At 43.3% G+C, this 12,547-nt stretch overlaps 1 protein-coding gene across 1 annotated transcript in view; it reads right to left on the bottom strand.

Annotated features, from left to right (window-relative positions):
• Positions 1-12,112, bottom strand: part of ABLIM1 (actin binding LIM protein 1) — a 328,840-nt gene extending 316,728 nt beyond the window's left edge. The window contains exon 1 of the mRNA XM_054033290.1: positions 11,923-12,112. Coding sequence (XP_053889265.1) covers positions 11,923-11,935 — 13 coding nt within the window. The 5' untranslated portion in view covers positions 11,936-12,112. The remainder of the gene's footprint in view (positions 1-11,922) is intronic.
• Between the last annotated feature and the right edge of the window lie 435 nt (positions 12,113-12,547).

Below are 12,547 nucleotides of genomic sequence, written 5' to 3'. Positions count from 1 at the left end.
ATAAAAAATAAAACTATTCTGTAGCAAAAAAGAACTCTTCCCTCCCCACCTCACACTGTTCCCCGTCTTCCTCACTCTCACACACACACACACACACACACACAACCTCTAATCTGCATTGAATGCCTGTATTTTTACTCATGAGAGGAATATTAACAAAAATAAGTAACAGGTGACAATATCACAAGAGGTCAAACTGAGCACAATTTCAATGAGGTCCAATCAGTGTTATACTTCTATTCATTGTTAAAAAACAGCAGAGAAAATTACAGATTTATTTTATGGGGGATAGTAATTCTACTGCTTGGATTATTTTAAATTAAAGAAAACAAAACCCATTTGATTTCACATATTGCTAAGCTCCAGTTCACCTTCCACTTACATTCTTCAATCCTCTCTCTTCTTTTACCAGACCTCCAGGTATATTCATGTCCAAATGCAAGTGTTGCTTTCCGACAAACACTGTAAAATTACATTCTGAATACAAAAAGTGGACCTAAATATTTTGCCAATGCTTCTCCCAGGAGAGAACAAGTGTCTGAACACAGACACACATGCTAACATTTCACTTTCACACATGCATATGGCTGAAGAACTGGAATAAAGGAGTCAAGATAGCCCTGTAGCCATCAACACTTCAACAGTACATCAGATTTCTTTAACAGGCATGAAAACATTATTATTTGAAGTGTGTTTGGCTGGATTCCCATCCACACTCAATCTAACTGTAAGGAGATTGTTGGCTTTAATTATTTAGATTTACAAGAGACATCTGTGACAGCCACCATTTTGGTTGACACACCAGGAATCAAGCCAGGGATCTCCACAGCTGTAAACATGAGTCTCTAAAGCTTGAGCAAAAGAGGAGACAGATTCTGGCTGGGGCTGTAATAGATGAGCATCCTCTGGATCACTCATCAACAATTGACTATGAAGGTTCGTACAGTACATCTGGAGTTCTGGTGGACCAATCAGGGAAGCAAACTTCACAGTTTTCCTTCCACATAACCAAGGCCGGAAGGGTTTTTCTCCCTCTCGCTTTCATTCCTCTCAATCCGCTAAGTATTTTCATACGTCTAGAGTCAAGTAACCTTCATTTTACATATTATCTTATTGAAGATGGATCCAATCATGCTCCTACTGAACTCAACAGGATCATGTATCATTGCCTTCAATGGAGAAGTGGCAGGCCCTAAAATGCCTTTCTTTGCGCCCCAGTTCTATGAATCTTACTCACACTGCGGAGACCTTAAACTTATCAGGAATTCCTCTGAAGCTAACTAACCAAAGTGCAAAACTAATAGTGTTGAAGTAAATAGTTTGGCATATGCTCTTTTACATCTTCTGTGCAAGAAGACCTGGAAAGAATAAGAGTTCCTGTAAGCAAACTTTTCACAGCACTAGCTTAGATTTCTCCTCCACTGCAGCGCTTGACAGTTAATCAGGATTCAGCTCTTTTTCTAACATGGCTGGAGACTGCTCCTAGACTTTTCAATGCCAAAAATAGAGTGGAACCTTTCCTCACTAGTTAAAGGAAAACCGCAGTTTGAACAGTGGGTTTGCTGACTTCTGTCTTGATCACTGAAGCTATGTAACAGCCTGATATGATGGCAACAAAAATCAGCTTCACGGTAACAGTAATTATAGCAGAGTCCTTTAATTGAGCCAAATCCCACAATCCTTATTCATACAGCACTCCCACTGGAAGAAATCAAAATGATGACATACTTAAAATGATTAAAGTAGGGTCCCAACTATAGAAAAGTAAGTAATAAACATCACCAATATATTGGAGACATTGACATTAGTTCACCACCTTGAATTAAAAAGTATCCAGTTTTATGGCTATATAGTGTCATTTGCCTGTGATTTTTGCAAGCGGGTTCTTTTTCTTCATCTGTAAGAAAGCAGCAACATTAAACTCCTTATCATATAATCAGAGAGCAAGTTTTCCTACTGACTGTTGTGCATATTGTGATTAAAACCACTCACGTCCTTTGACATACTCTAAAGAAGGATCACTTTTAAATGAAGAACAGGAGTACTTGTGGCACCTTAGAGACTAACAAATTTATTAGAGCATAAGCTTTCGTGGACTACAGCCCACTTCTTCGGATGCATATAGAATGGAACATATAATGAGGAGATATATATACACACATACAGAGAGCATAAACAGGTGGGAGTTGTCTTACTAACTCTGAGAGGCCAATTAATTAAGAGAAAAAAAAAAAAAAAAAAAAAAACTTTTGAAGTGATAATCAAGCTAGCCGAGTACAGACAGTGTGATAAGAAGTGTGAGAGTACTTACAAGGGGAGATAGTCAACGTTTGTAATGGCTCAGCCATTCCCAGTCCTTATTCAAACCGGAGTTAATTGTGTCTAGTTTGCATATCAATTCTAGCTCTGCAGTCTCTCTTTGGAGTCTGTTTTTGAAGTTTTTCTGTTGTAATATAGCCACCCGCAGGTCTGTCACTGAATGACCAGACAGGTTAAAGTGTTCTCCCACTGGTTTTTGAGTATTTTGATTCCTGATGTCAGATTTGTGTCCATTAATTCTTTTGCGTAGAGACTGTCCGGTTTGGCCAATGTACATGGCAGAGGGGCATTGCTGGCACATGATGGCATAGATCACATTGGTAGATGTGCAGGTGAACGAGCCCCTGATGGTATGGCTGATGTGATTAGGTCCTATGATGATGTCACTTGAATAGATATGTGGACAGAGTTGGCATCGGGGTTTGTTACAAGGATAGGTTCCTGGGTTAGTGGTTTTGTTCAGTGATGTGTGGTTGCTGGTGAGTATTTGCTTTAGGTTGGGGGGTTGTCTGTAAGTGAGGACAGGTCTGTCTCCCAAGATCTGTGAGAGTAAAGGATCATCTTTCAGGATAGGTTGTAGATCTCTGATGATGCGCTGGAGAGGTTTTAGTTGGGGGCTGAAGGTGACAGCTAGTGGTGTTCTGTTATTTTCTTTGTTGGGCCTGTCTTGTAGGAGGTGACTTCTGGGTACTCGTCTGGCTCTGTCAATCTGTTTTTTCACTTCAGCAGGTGAAATTTCTCTTAATTAATTGGCCTCTCAGAGTTAGTAAGACAACTCCCACCTGTTTATGCTCTCTGTATGTGTGTATATATATCTCCTCATTATATGTTCCATTCTATATGCATCCGAAGAAGTGGGCTGTAGTCCACGAAAGCTTATGCTCTAATAAATTTGTTAGTCTCTAAGGTGCCACAAGTACTCCTGTTCTTCTTTTTGCGGATACAGACTAACACGGCTGTTACTCTGAAACTTGTCACTTTTAAATGGTATGCCAGTGTGATATCAGGGAAAAGTTCAAGAGTATGAAACAAAAGAAACTCTACAAGAGTTGGCATGAAAAAAGTGGCATGCACTCCAATATACTGTTTAGTTAATAAAGAATGTTCTCACTACAGATTAACATTATTCACTCAGGCCCTGATTCGGCAGAATGTTTTAAGCATGTGCTTAAATCTAATTGACTCCAATGAGAGTTAAGCACATGTTTAAATTCTTTGATGAATCAAAACCTCACTAGTTTGTTTCTCTCTACCTTCCTTGAAATGGGAACTGAAAAAGTTTGTCTAGTTTTCCTGTGCCTTTATCGTCTGCTGAAATACTATTTTCTGTATTTCCTACAGCAATACCTCCTCAGTGAATCACAGTTGTACAGTACAGATATCCCTACAGCCCATCTCCTATAGCAACAATACAAATACAGAAGGGAGATTGCACCACCTCTCCTTCTGGTGGTAGAAGCATAGCAATCTCACAAAGGCTATGGTACATTAGCACTTCAGTCTTTTTTACATTCATGTCAATAGATCCTCTACTTAAAGTGCAGGCCTCAAAAAAAAAAAAAGTGTACATAATTCGAGCAAAGGCAGAATGCATATGATCTCTTGTAGTTGTAGTGAAGCTACATGACTCTAAGGTCATGTGATTAATATTGAACGCAAACTGGTCCAATGGCATTACTCTAGAAATCTGGGATATCTAGCTTCTGACGGGTGAAGGGATAAAACAGGGGTCCCACTGTGTAGTGGTAGGAATGCATTACTGTATTTCATCCATTTGGTACAATCTTTACACCTAATCCTACAAAATACTTAGTTCCTTATTCAAGCAAATGGGACTGTTCACCATAGTAAACACAATGTTCAATGGAGTTTGCAGAACTGGGCCCCTTAATTGCACTAAATCATCTAAGGATGAGCAAATTCCTTCTTTAAAGCATGCAACAATAATTGTTAAATACTTTACAACTGACTGTAATATTAATATAGTATTTGCTACAGGATGGGTGGTTTGGTTTGGTTTTTAACTATGATGTTCAGCTGCCTGGAAAGACATCCCAGCTAAAACACACAAAATGATAAAATATTAAGCACCAAGAACTGGTCCCAGGATTTTAGAAACACAACTCTGCCTTCCATTATGAGTTTCTGCCTTCCAACTGCATAACTAAGGGGCAATTAAGAAATTATGAGAATTCAGGAGAACTGGTTTCCATTTTCAATTATTTACAGATATGATTCAAAATGAAGTGTTCATTCATTTCAAATCTATTACAAGCAAAACAACGGAGAAGACAAATCCCAGGAAGACCGATTTCAGAGACTGCAAACCACATGCTAGCTTTTGGTATTTTTCACTCAACTTCTAAAAGCAATTTTGCCTGCCTTTCCATCCATAAGCTGATTCTTATTTTCCTTGTGTGCGAATCTATTCAAGGCTGTGCATCTAAAATAGATTTTACTTCATTGTCCCAGCTTCCTCTTATTGTTGCCATTTGCCTCTATACCATTTTTCCCATTCATTTGGGACTAATTTTCATTAATCTCAAAAGAACGTGCAATCAATCTGAAGGGGTGGGAGGCTAAACAAAAGAGCAACCCAAGAGAAATATTAATTTTAAAGTCTAATAGATCAGAAAGTGGTGGAAACCCATCACCTGGGGCATTTGAATCTAGACTAGACAAATGCCTTAAAACAGCGGTTCTCAAACTTTAGCAACCCGAGGACCCCCATTTTGATTTTAAAAATTTTCACACACACACCCCGCCGCCTGCTCAGCCCAAGACCTCACGCCCACTCCAGCCCTTCCCCCAAGGCGTGGCCCCACCCCTCGTCTTTCTGCCCCCTCCCCCAAGCGTGGACCGTCCCTGCTCCTCCCTCCCAGCAGCCCCTGCACACCGCTGAACAGCTGTTCCCCAGAGGTGGGAGGGAGGGGGAGGAGTTGATCAGCGGATCCCCTGGACCTCCTGGACTACATTCGTAGACCTCCAGGGGTCCTCAGACCCCAGTTTGAGAAAGACTGCCCTAAAATATACATTAAGGAACTTTCCTGAAGAGGCAAGGAGATGGACCAAATAACGTAACAGGACTTTTCCATTTATGATTTCTATGATTCTATAACTTATACTTCTAGAGCAAGACAGGGCACAAGATACGCTGTAAAAATGCAGCTTAAACCATTTGTGTATATATCTGTCAGGTTAATGAACATAAAACACTGAGACACTTTGAGGCTGGAATCACCCCAAGGTCTACCTAGGGCCATCCAGCTCATGGGAAGTGCCAGACTGACACCACAGGAAACTAAAGTCCTTTTGTTCACTAACATGGACCCTGGTCTACTAGGAATTGGACAAAGACTGACATTCCACATTGGCAAACACACAGCCAACTTGAGCTGAATGTGAACTGGAACAATGAACTTCAAGGGATCCATATCTCCTGAGATATCAAGTCCCCCTAAAACCTTTTCAGCAGCGTGCTTACTCAAAAGAACATGCAGATTTAATTCAGCTTGGAGGACCTGGGTGTCTCACCTTTGCCTTCAAAATTGCTATTAGCTCCTCAAAATTCTAACTAGTTTTTATTAATTAAATAAAATAATCCATCTCAGGAGCTCATTATAAAGCTGATGTTTGTGAAGCACTCTGAAGATGTAAAGTGGTCTAAAAATGCTCAGGGTCAGACTGGGCCAGTAAGGCCCAAGTCTGTGTCAGGGCACAGCAGAGCGGCATGGTCCCAGAAGAGGCACTAGGACGTATCTCCTAGAGCTTCTACCTCCGGGGTGGTGTGGCAGTTGCACCGCCCCGTGCTCTGGAAGCTCTGGGAGATACGTCCTAGTGCCTCTTCTGTCAGCATGTACATCAATCAAAGTGATGTCAGCAGAAGCCCTATGTATATACACCTCTACCCCGATATAACGCTGTCCTCGGGAGCCAAAAAATCTTACCGCGTTATATTGAACTTGCTTTGATCCGCCGGAGCGCGCAGCCCCCCCCCCCGAAGCGCTGCTTTACCACGTTATATCCAAATTCGTGTTATATCAGGTCGCGTTATATCGGGGCAGAGGTGTATATGCACATATACAAGTACATATACAAACTTGTTTGCAGCTGATAGAGCTGGTCTTGAAGCTTGAGAAAATGAGAATAAAAATTCGTTTTTATCGTAAATAGGAGCCAGCACTTTCATGTTTCCATTTCTCACCAAAAGATCTTCAGTGTTTACTTCAGCAGAAATCCACATGTACTGGAAAGAAGAGGCAAGTGATGTGCAGCATGCATATATAAAATAATAAATGATACTTGAGAGAAACAACAGAGTAAGTTATGCCTTACTTCATCTCATTCCCCTAACAGGGAAATTCAATTATTAGTTTATAAGAGTGTAGTCTAGTGGTCTCAGCACAGGCCCAGCAGCTAGGAATTCCCAGGTTCTAACCCTGGCTCTGAGACCCAAGGAAAAAATAATTCCAGGGGAAAGTGCTCTATTGGCATGTCATTAAATCAAATATGTAAATACATTTTATATTACATTGCTTGTTATTTCAAACTAAGCAATTCCATTCCTTCACTCATGGATTATGGAGTACTAGGCTAACCAGCATAATTGTGTTCTGTGTAACACCCATTCCCATGACATGGTACAACCAGTTGAAAATGCTTCTATATCACTTATCAGGTTCTATCAACATTTAGTTACTTTTGTTGTGATGCTACACTCGTTAAGGAGACAGAGCTAATGATCAAAGTGTGGTTTTAGGTGTATTCCTCTTTTTGAACAAGCTACCTTTGGGGCTGAAAATGGCTCATGCTGACCCTCTTGGAATCTTGTTTGAAAGGTTGGTAAAATATCTGCATTATTTGGCCATGGGAAAGCAAACAGATAGAACTGCACAGCTGTCATACCTTTTTCCTCTAGCCTAACTAAATCCACCACTTAAAAACCCAATCTATTTGTAAAACTTAAACTTTCCCTGGATTCAGACCTCCAGGAGAAGAAGTGTTTTTGACATGTTTCAAGCAATGTGAGATAATATGCACAAGTAGGGCATAAGATAATACTGTGCAGTAATATAACATCTTTCATCCAATGATGTTAAAGTTCTTTGCAAACAATTAACCCCCGCCTTGCACTTGTGAGATAGGAAAAGAATATACAGGGATAACTTCACAACTGAAAGGCAATCACGTATGGGGCCAAACACAGCAGCCGTTGAACAGTGCACAGCAACACTACATAAGAATTTAGGATAAGAAGTTAATATTTTTGCAAACTGACAGCCTGATTCAATACTCACTGAAATCAGTGGGAGTCCTTCCATTGACTCCAATAGGCTTTGGAACAGGTCCTCAAACTGCAGGGGTAATTTTAGGTAGCTAGAAATGTGCAGGGGAATTTTCAAAGGGCCTCCTTTGCATGCTCTGCAGAGGATTTGTGGAAGGGACAGGAGTAGGTGAGGATGATGGGGGATATGTCAGAAAGGAGGAGAGGAGCAAGGGGAAGCTCATTTACATAGGCCCAGAATCTTCTATGATCTTCCTCAAGAATGAGCTGCTGGGCAAGTGCTCACAAACCCTCTCTGCCAACGTAACACAGAGACTGAGAACTCAGGCTGCAAATCAGGTAACTGCTGTGGAAGATGACAAGATGCAGGAGTCATGGATTGATGCTGGGTATCCAGCCACAGCAGCCATGAACTCCCACTTTGCGTCACATACAGCTACACTGTTCATGGAATGACTAAATTTTCTACCTCTATGGGCTCAATAGGGTGACCAGACAGCAAGTGTGAAAAATTGGGACGGGGGTGGGGGGTAATAGGAGCCTATATAAGAAAAAGACCCAAAAATTGGGACTGTCCCTATAAAATCGGACCATCTGGTCATCCTAGGGCTCAATCCTATCCACTTCCTCCATCTTGGCTCTTCTAAAAACCTACAGTGAATCCTGTCTTGCTTGTGTGTTGGAGAGAGGGAGGGAGGGGGGAGTTTACTCTCTGTATTATCTGTTATCAGAATACACAAAACCGCAGAGCTACCAATGAGAGGCCGATGCGTGATCACTTTCATCAGTACCTCTGACAATACCAACTTTTGAGCACCTTTAGTGGCCTGATCCAATGGCCACTGAAGTCAATGGAAGGGCTGCCATTGACGCCAATGGGTATTGCATCAGGACCCTGGATAGCCCCATGGCTCTTCTGAAAATACTATTTAGATACCCATAGCACACCTGCAAATCCCACTCCATCATTCCAGCTATTCCAGCTACCGAGCTCTCAGTCAATGTTGGCACAACTGAACATTAGATCAGAAAATCCCCAAAGTGTTCAGCTCCCACTTGGGCCCCTCAGTGGCTTCCCAAATGGCTATTTGTGCCTGCCCCAGTTTTTGAAAATTTTGGCCCTAGTGACTATTGCGATAACTGGGTCTATAAATTTACACTAATTGTGAGCTCAATTGTAAATCATACCTGAAAGTTCACAGGATGTCACAATAACCTATCACAAACGCTGATGGGAAAAAGGAATAAAAGGGAGACAAAAAGACTGAATTGGTGCAAACAAAAAGGATTCTAGGACTGTGGTAAGATCATGCTGAGTAAACAAGCAAAGTGTGGAACCAGAAATCAGTAAAATAAATGTTGGTATGTCGGAAACTAGCTCTAACTGGTGGGCAAAATGATGAGGGAATGGGCTCTTCCAACCACAATTCCCTTTGTGAAAGGAAGAGACTTTGAGGAGAAAAAATGGCTATTGAGACAAGCTGCACCCACTGTCTCCTGGGACCTCACACCTTCGACATGCTGATCCTGAGAGATGTCCAGACCAGACAAGGTCTAGAGAGAGGGACCCAGATGACACTGCCACCTCTGTTGGCTCCAGCTGAATCCCAAACACTACCTGGGATGAAACAGGATCAGACTTTAACAACAACAGCTCCCGCCCATCTCTACTAACGGCTTCTCTTTTCCAAAAAGAGGACACTTAATATTACCATCTTTGATACCATCAAAGAGACTATCAGACAAGGCGGGGTTTCCTTCTAAAAACGCTCTCCAGTGCAAGGGAAAGGAAACAAGGGATACTGATAAAATTAAAGCCTTATTTTACATTTCAAGTGCTTTACCTGTTTTTCCTTCTTTTCTGTATCTTTAATAAAAGGTTAGAGTGATTTTTAACGGTGTGTTTGCTAGGGTACTAAACAGGCTGAGGTCTTTGTATACCAAACCTCAAACCTTGTTTAAAGTTGGACAGTGACTGGGTCTTTAATGACCTCATGTGGTCACCACCACAGTTCAGGTTCTCCTCTGAAAGCCAGCACCACCGGCCTTACATTGCCTCCTTATATCATGCTGCGTATCAGAGGGTCCACTCACCACAGGTGGCACCTCCTCCTTGCTGCTCTGGGGAATCAGCTCTTTCCAGGTCTGAGGCCCACTTCAGCTACTTGCTACATGCTCTGTTACCACTCTCTCTCTCTCTCTCTCAACTCAGTGTGCTCCCTCTTTATAGAGCTGGCCCCCCAGCCAACTGACTAGGCGTATCTCCCCCTTCCGGGGTGTCAAAGTCTTTCCTTACCAGCAGTCTTAGGCAGCATCAAGGCTGCTGTAGTGTCCACATATGTTATGCCTCTTTCCCCGGGGTACGTAGGATGGCAGAGGGGGAAATGACCAGTGGATCTACTCAGTTGTAATCCATCTCCCCCAACCCTCCACATGCTAGTGCTCATAGAGCCACCACAGAGCTGGTGTTGCAAACTTCCTGCATGCAATCCTCAAAGCCTACTGCCCCTCCCGCGTTCATCCTTGTTTTCAGGACTTTGAAACCAGGATTTTCCCCAATGAGAAATTTTTTTTCAAACTCCCAACATAACTTCACCACAAAAACTGGATTCCATTAGAATTAGAGGCCATTAAAAATGGGCACTTCAAGGGGCTACATGTTTTCATACTTCCTGAACTATTCACCATACATCGTGATTATTTTTAGCCGGTACATTTATATCAAAGATGGTATGGTGCTTTACAGACATATGAGAGACATGGTCCCTGCTACAAAGAGTTTACAACCTCTGGCCCCGATCCTGTAAGCTGTTTCATGTGGGTCCTTACAACTGCACGTAGATCCATTAAAGTGAATAGCACTCCCAAGCTGGCACAGGACCTCATCCATGCAAATTAGCTTGCAGGTTAGAGGCCCCAGTGTACATATTACCAGGAAAGACAACAAAAAAACAAAGATCTAGGAGAAAGCTGAGGACAGGCACACGAGATGCATCACAATAATCATGAAGTTGCTTGGTTTGTTAACCACATCTTCATAGTTTCACAATTTTTTTTAATGTAAAGCACTATTGGGGTGCATTTTTAAACTAACATTTTACTTATCTATTATTATAATTTTCTTTTTTTCCTCCGGCAAAAGAGAAGATCGTTAATATCTTTTGTTTGTTGTGATGTGATTCAGATCTTTAACTTTCCGCTTTCCTTCCCCCCACTCTTCAATGGGCACTAATTTTAACCAAACAAAATCAAGGCACCAAACTCTAGATAGCCACGCCTGCATCAATTCTCAAATCAGAAGCAGCAATGTTTGAGATGAGACAGATTCTGCATTTAATCAGGGCTGAGTTGCTCATTGCAAAAGAAACGTGGAGTCAGACTTTACACACGGATGAGGAAGAGCCTCAAATTTAAGCCTCCTGCCATTAGAAATCATGCAAATTTGGTCTAAAACTTTAAAATGCTCCTGTCAGGGCAGGTGCACATTTCTAGAAAAAGTGTTAACATGCTGTTATTGTCATTAAAAATTGCATAAAGCAACCCATGTTCAGTATCACTGGTCAGTAGTCAGGCAATGGCTGAGCTGTTAATATGTCATTAATAATAGTAACCACTGAGTTCTGATTGACTATAAAATCACACTCAGCATCACCTTCCTTTTCTCCCTGTAAATATATTCATGTCATCTTTAAAAAGGAAACATTTAGAAATTGCTCCTCCCTGCACACTTTCCTTCTAGTCCCATTATTTTATGCTTCTAACTTTTACCTTATTTTAAAAATCAATACAAATCAGGGCTAACAAGGTCTCACTAATCTGGTCCTACAGGTGTATATCTCTGTCTATTTTTAAAGGACGCGCTGCACCTTTAAATCTTGCTGCATCGAGCTCTGGAATATTTCCATCACTGAGCTGCAAAATGGTACCAAGCAGGGAGAAGAGAAAAAACAATTCCCCTCACCTCACCTTTAACTGTCTTCAACAGCCCGCGATGAGGACCCCCCTCCCGCCCCACACTGGCTGAACGAGGTGAGCCGGGCACTCGTGTACCGCAGCAGAGCAAAGAAACACCAACCACCAAGGTCAAGCAAAGCCTATTCAACCAGCAGCATCTCAGAGAGCAAATCCGCAGCAAAGTTTCTGGCCAGGGAGCTGCTGCACCGTGCACTGCAATGGGCTCGGGGTTGCATTTCCCCGGGGCGGCCGAAGAAAAGGCCAACACCCGCTCCGCACCGCAAACTCAGCTCCATTCCAGAGGCAGGTTGCTCTCGCCCCGAGCCCCGGCTGGGAGGGCGACATGCAGCCCGGCGGAGACTCACCTCTCGCAGACATGGCTCGGGCAGTGGGGGCCGGCGGAGGAAGGCAACGAGTCTCGGTGGTTAAGGGAGGGGTGGGGGAGACGGGAGAGGAGCAGCTGCCGTGGTCCTGCGGGACAGCCACCCATGTGCCGGGGATGGAGATGAGCCCGGTGGTACCTGTCTGCCGCGTGTCCCGGAGCAGCAGAGCGGAGCAGGGCGCTCCATGGACAATAACACCCGCAGCCGCAGCCAATGCAGACAGTGAGCGGCCAGGGCTGGGCGGGTCTTGGCTGCCTCCCTCCCTCCTTCCCTTCCCCCCACTCAGTGCAGCAGACTGGGCCGCGACACCCGACAGCAGATCAGTACATCCACCCTCCAAGGGATCTCCGGGAAGCCGCTCCCCGCAATGCACCTGCTGCCTGGGCCAAGCGCAGAGCTGGGGGAGGCAGTGAGGGGCTCTGATTGCAGAACAGAGCACGCGTGTGTGCGCTCTGGGGGTGCAAGAGAAGGGAGGGGGATGTGTGTGTGTGTGTGTGTGCCCCTGCAGCAGAAGGGATCTGCACTAGTGTGTGTAGTGCGGGGAAGAGAAGGGCACTGCACGTGTCTGTGTGCCCAGGCAGTAAAGGGATCTGTATGTGCGAGTGTG

This window comes from Malaclemys terrapin, chromosome 7 (assembly GCF_027887155.1).
Source record: "Malaclemys terrapin pileata isolate rMalTer1 chromosome 7, rMalTer1.hap1, whole genome shotgun sequence".
NCBI lineage: Eukaryota > Metazoa > Chordata > Testudines > Emydidae > Malaclemys > Malaclemys terrapin.
This window is presented reverse-complemented; position numbering and strand designations above follow the sequence as displayed.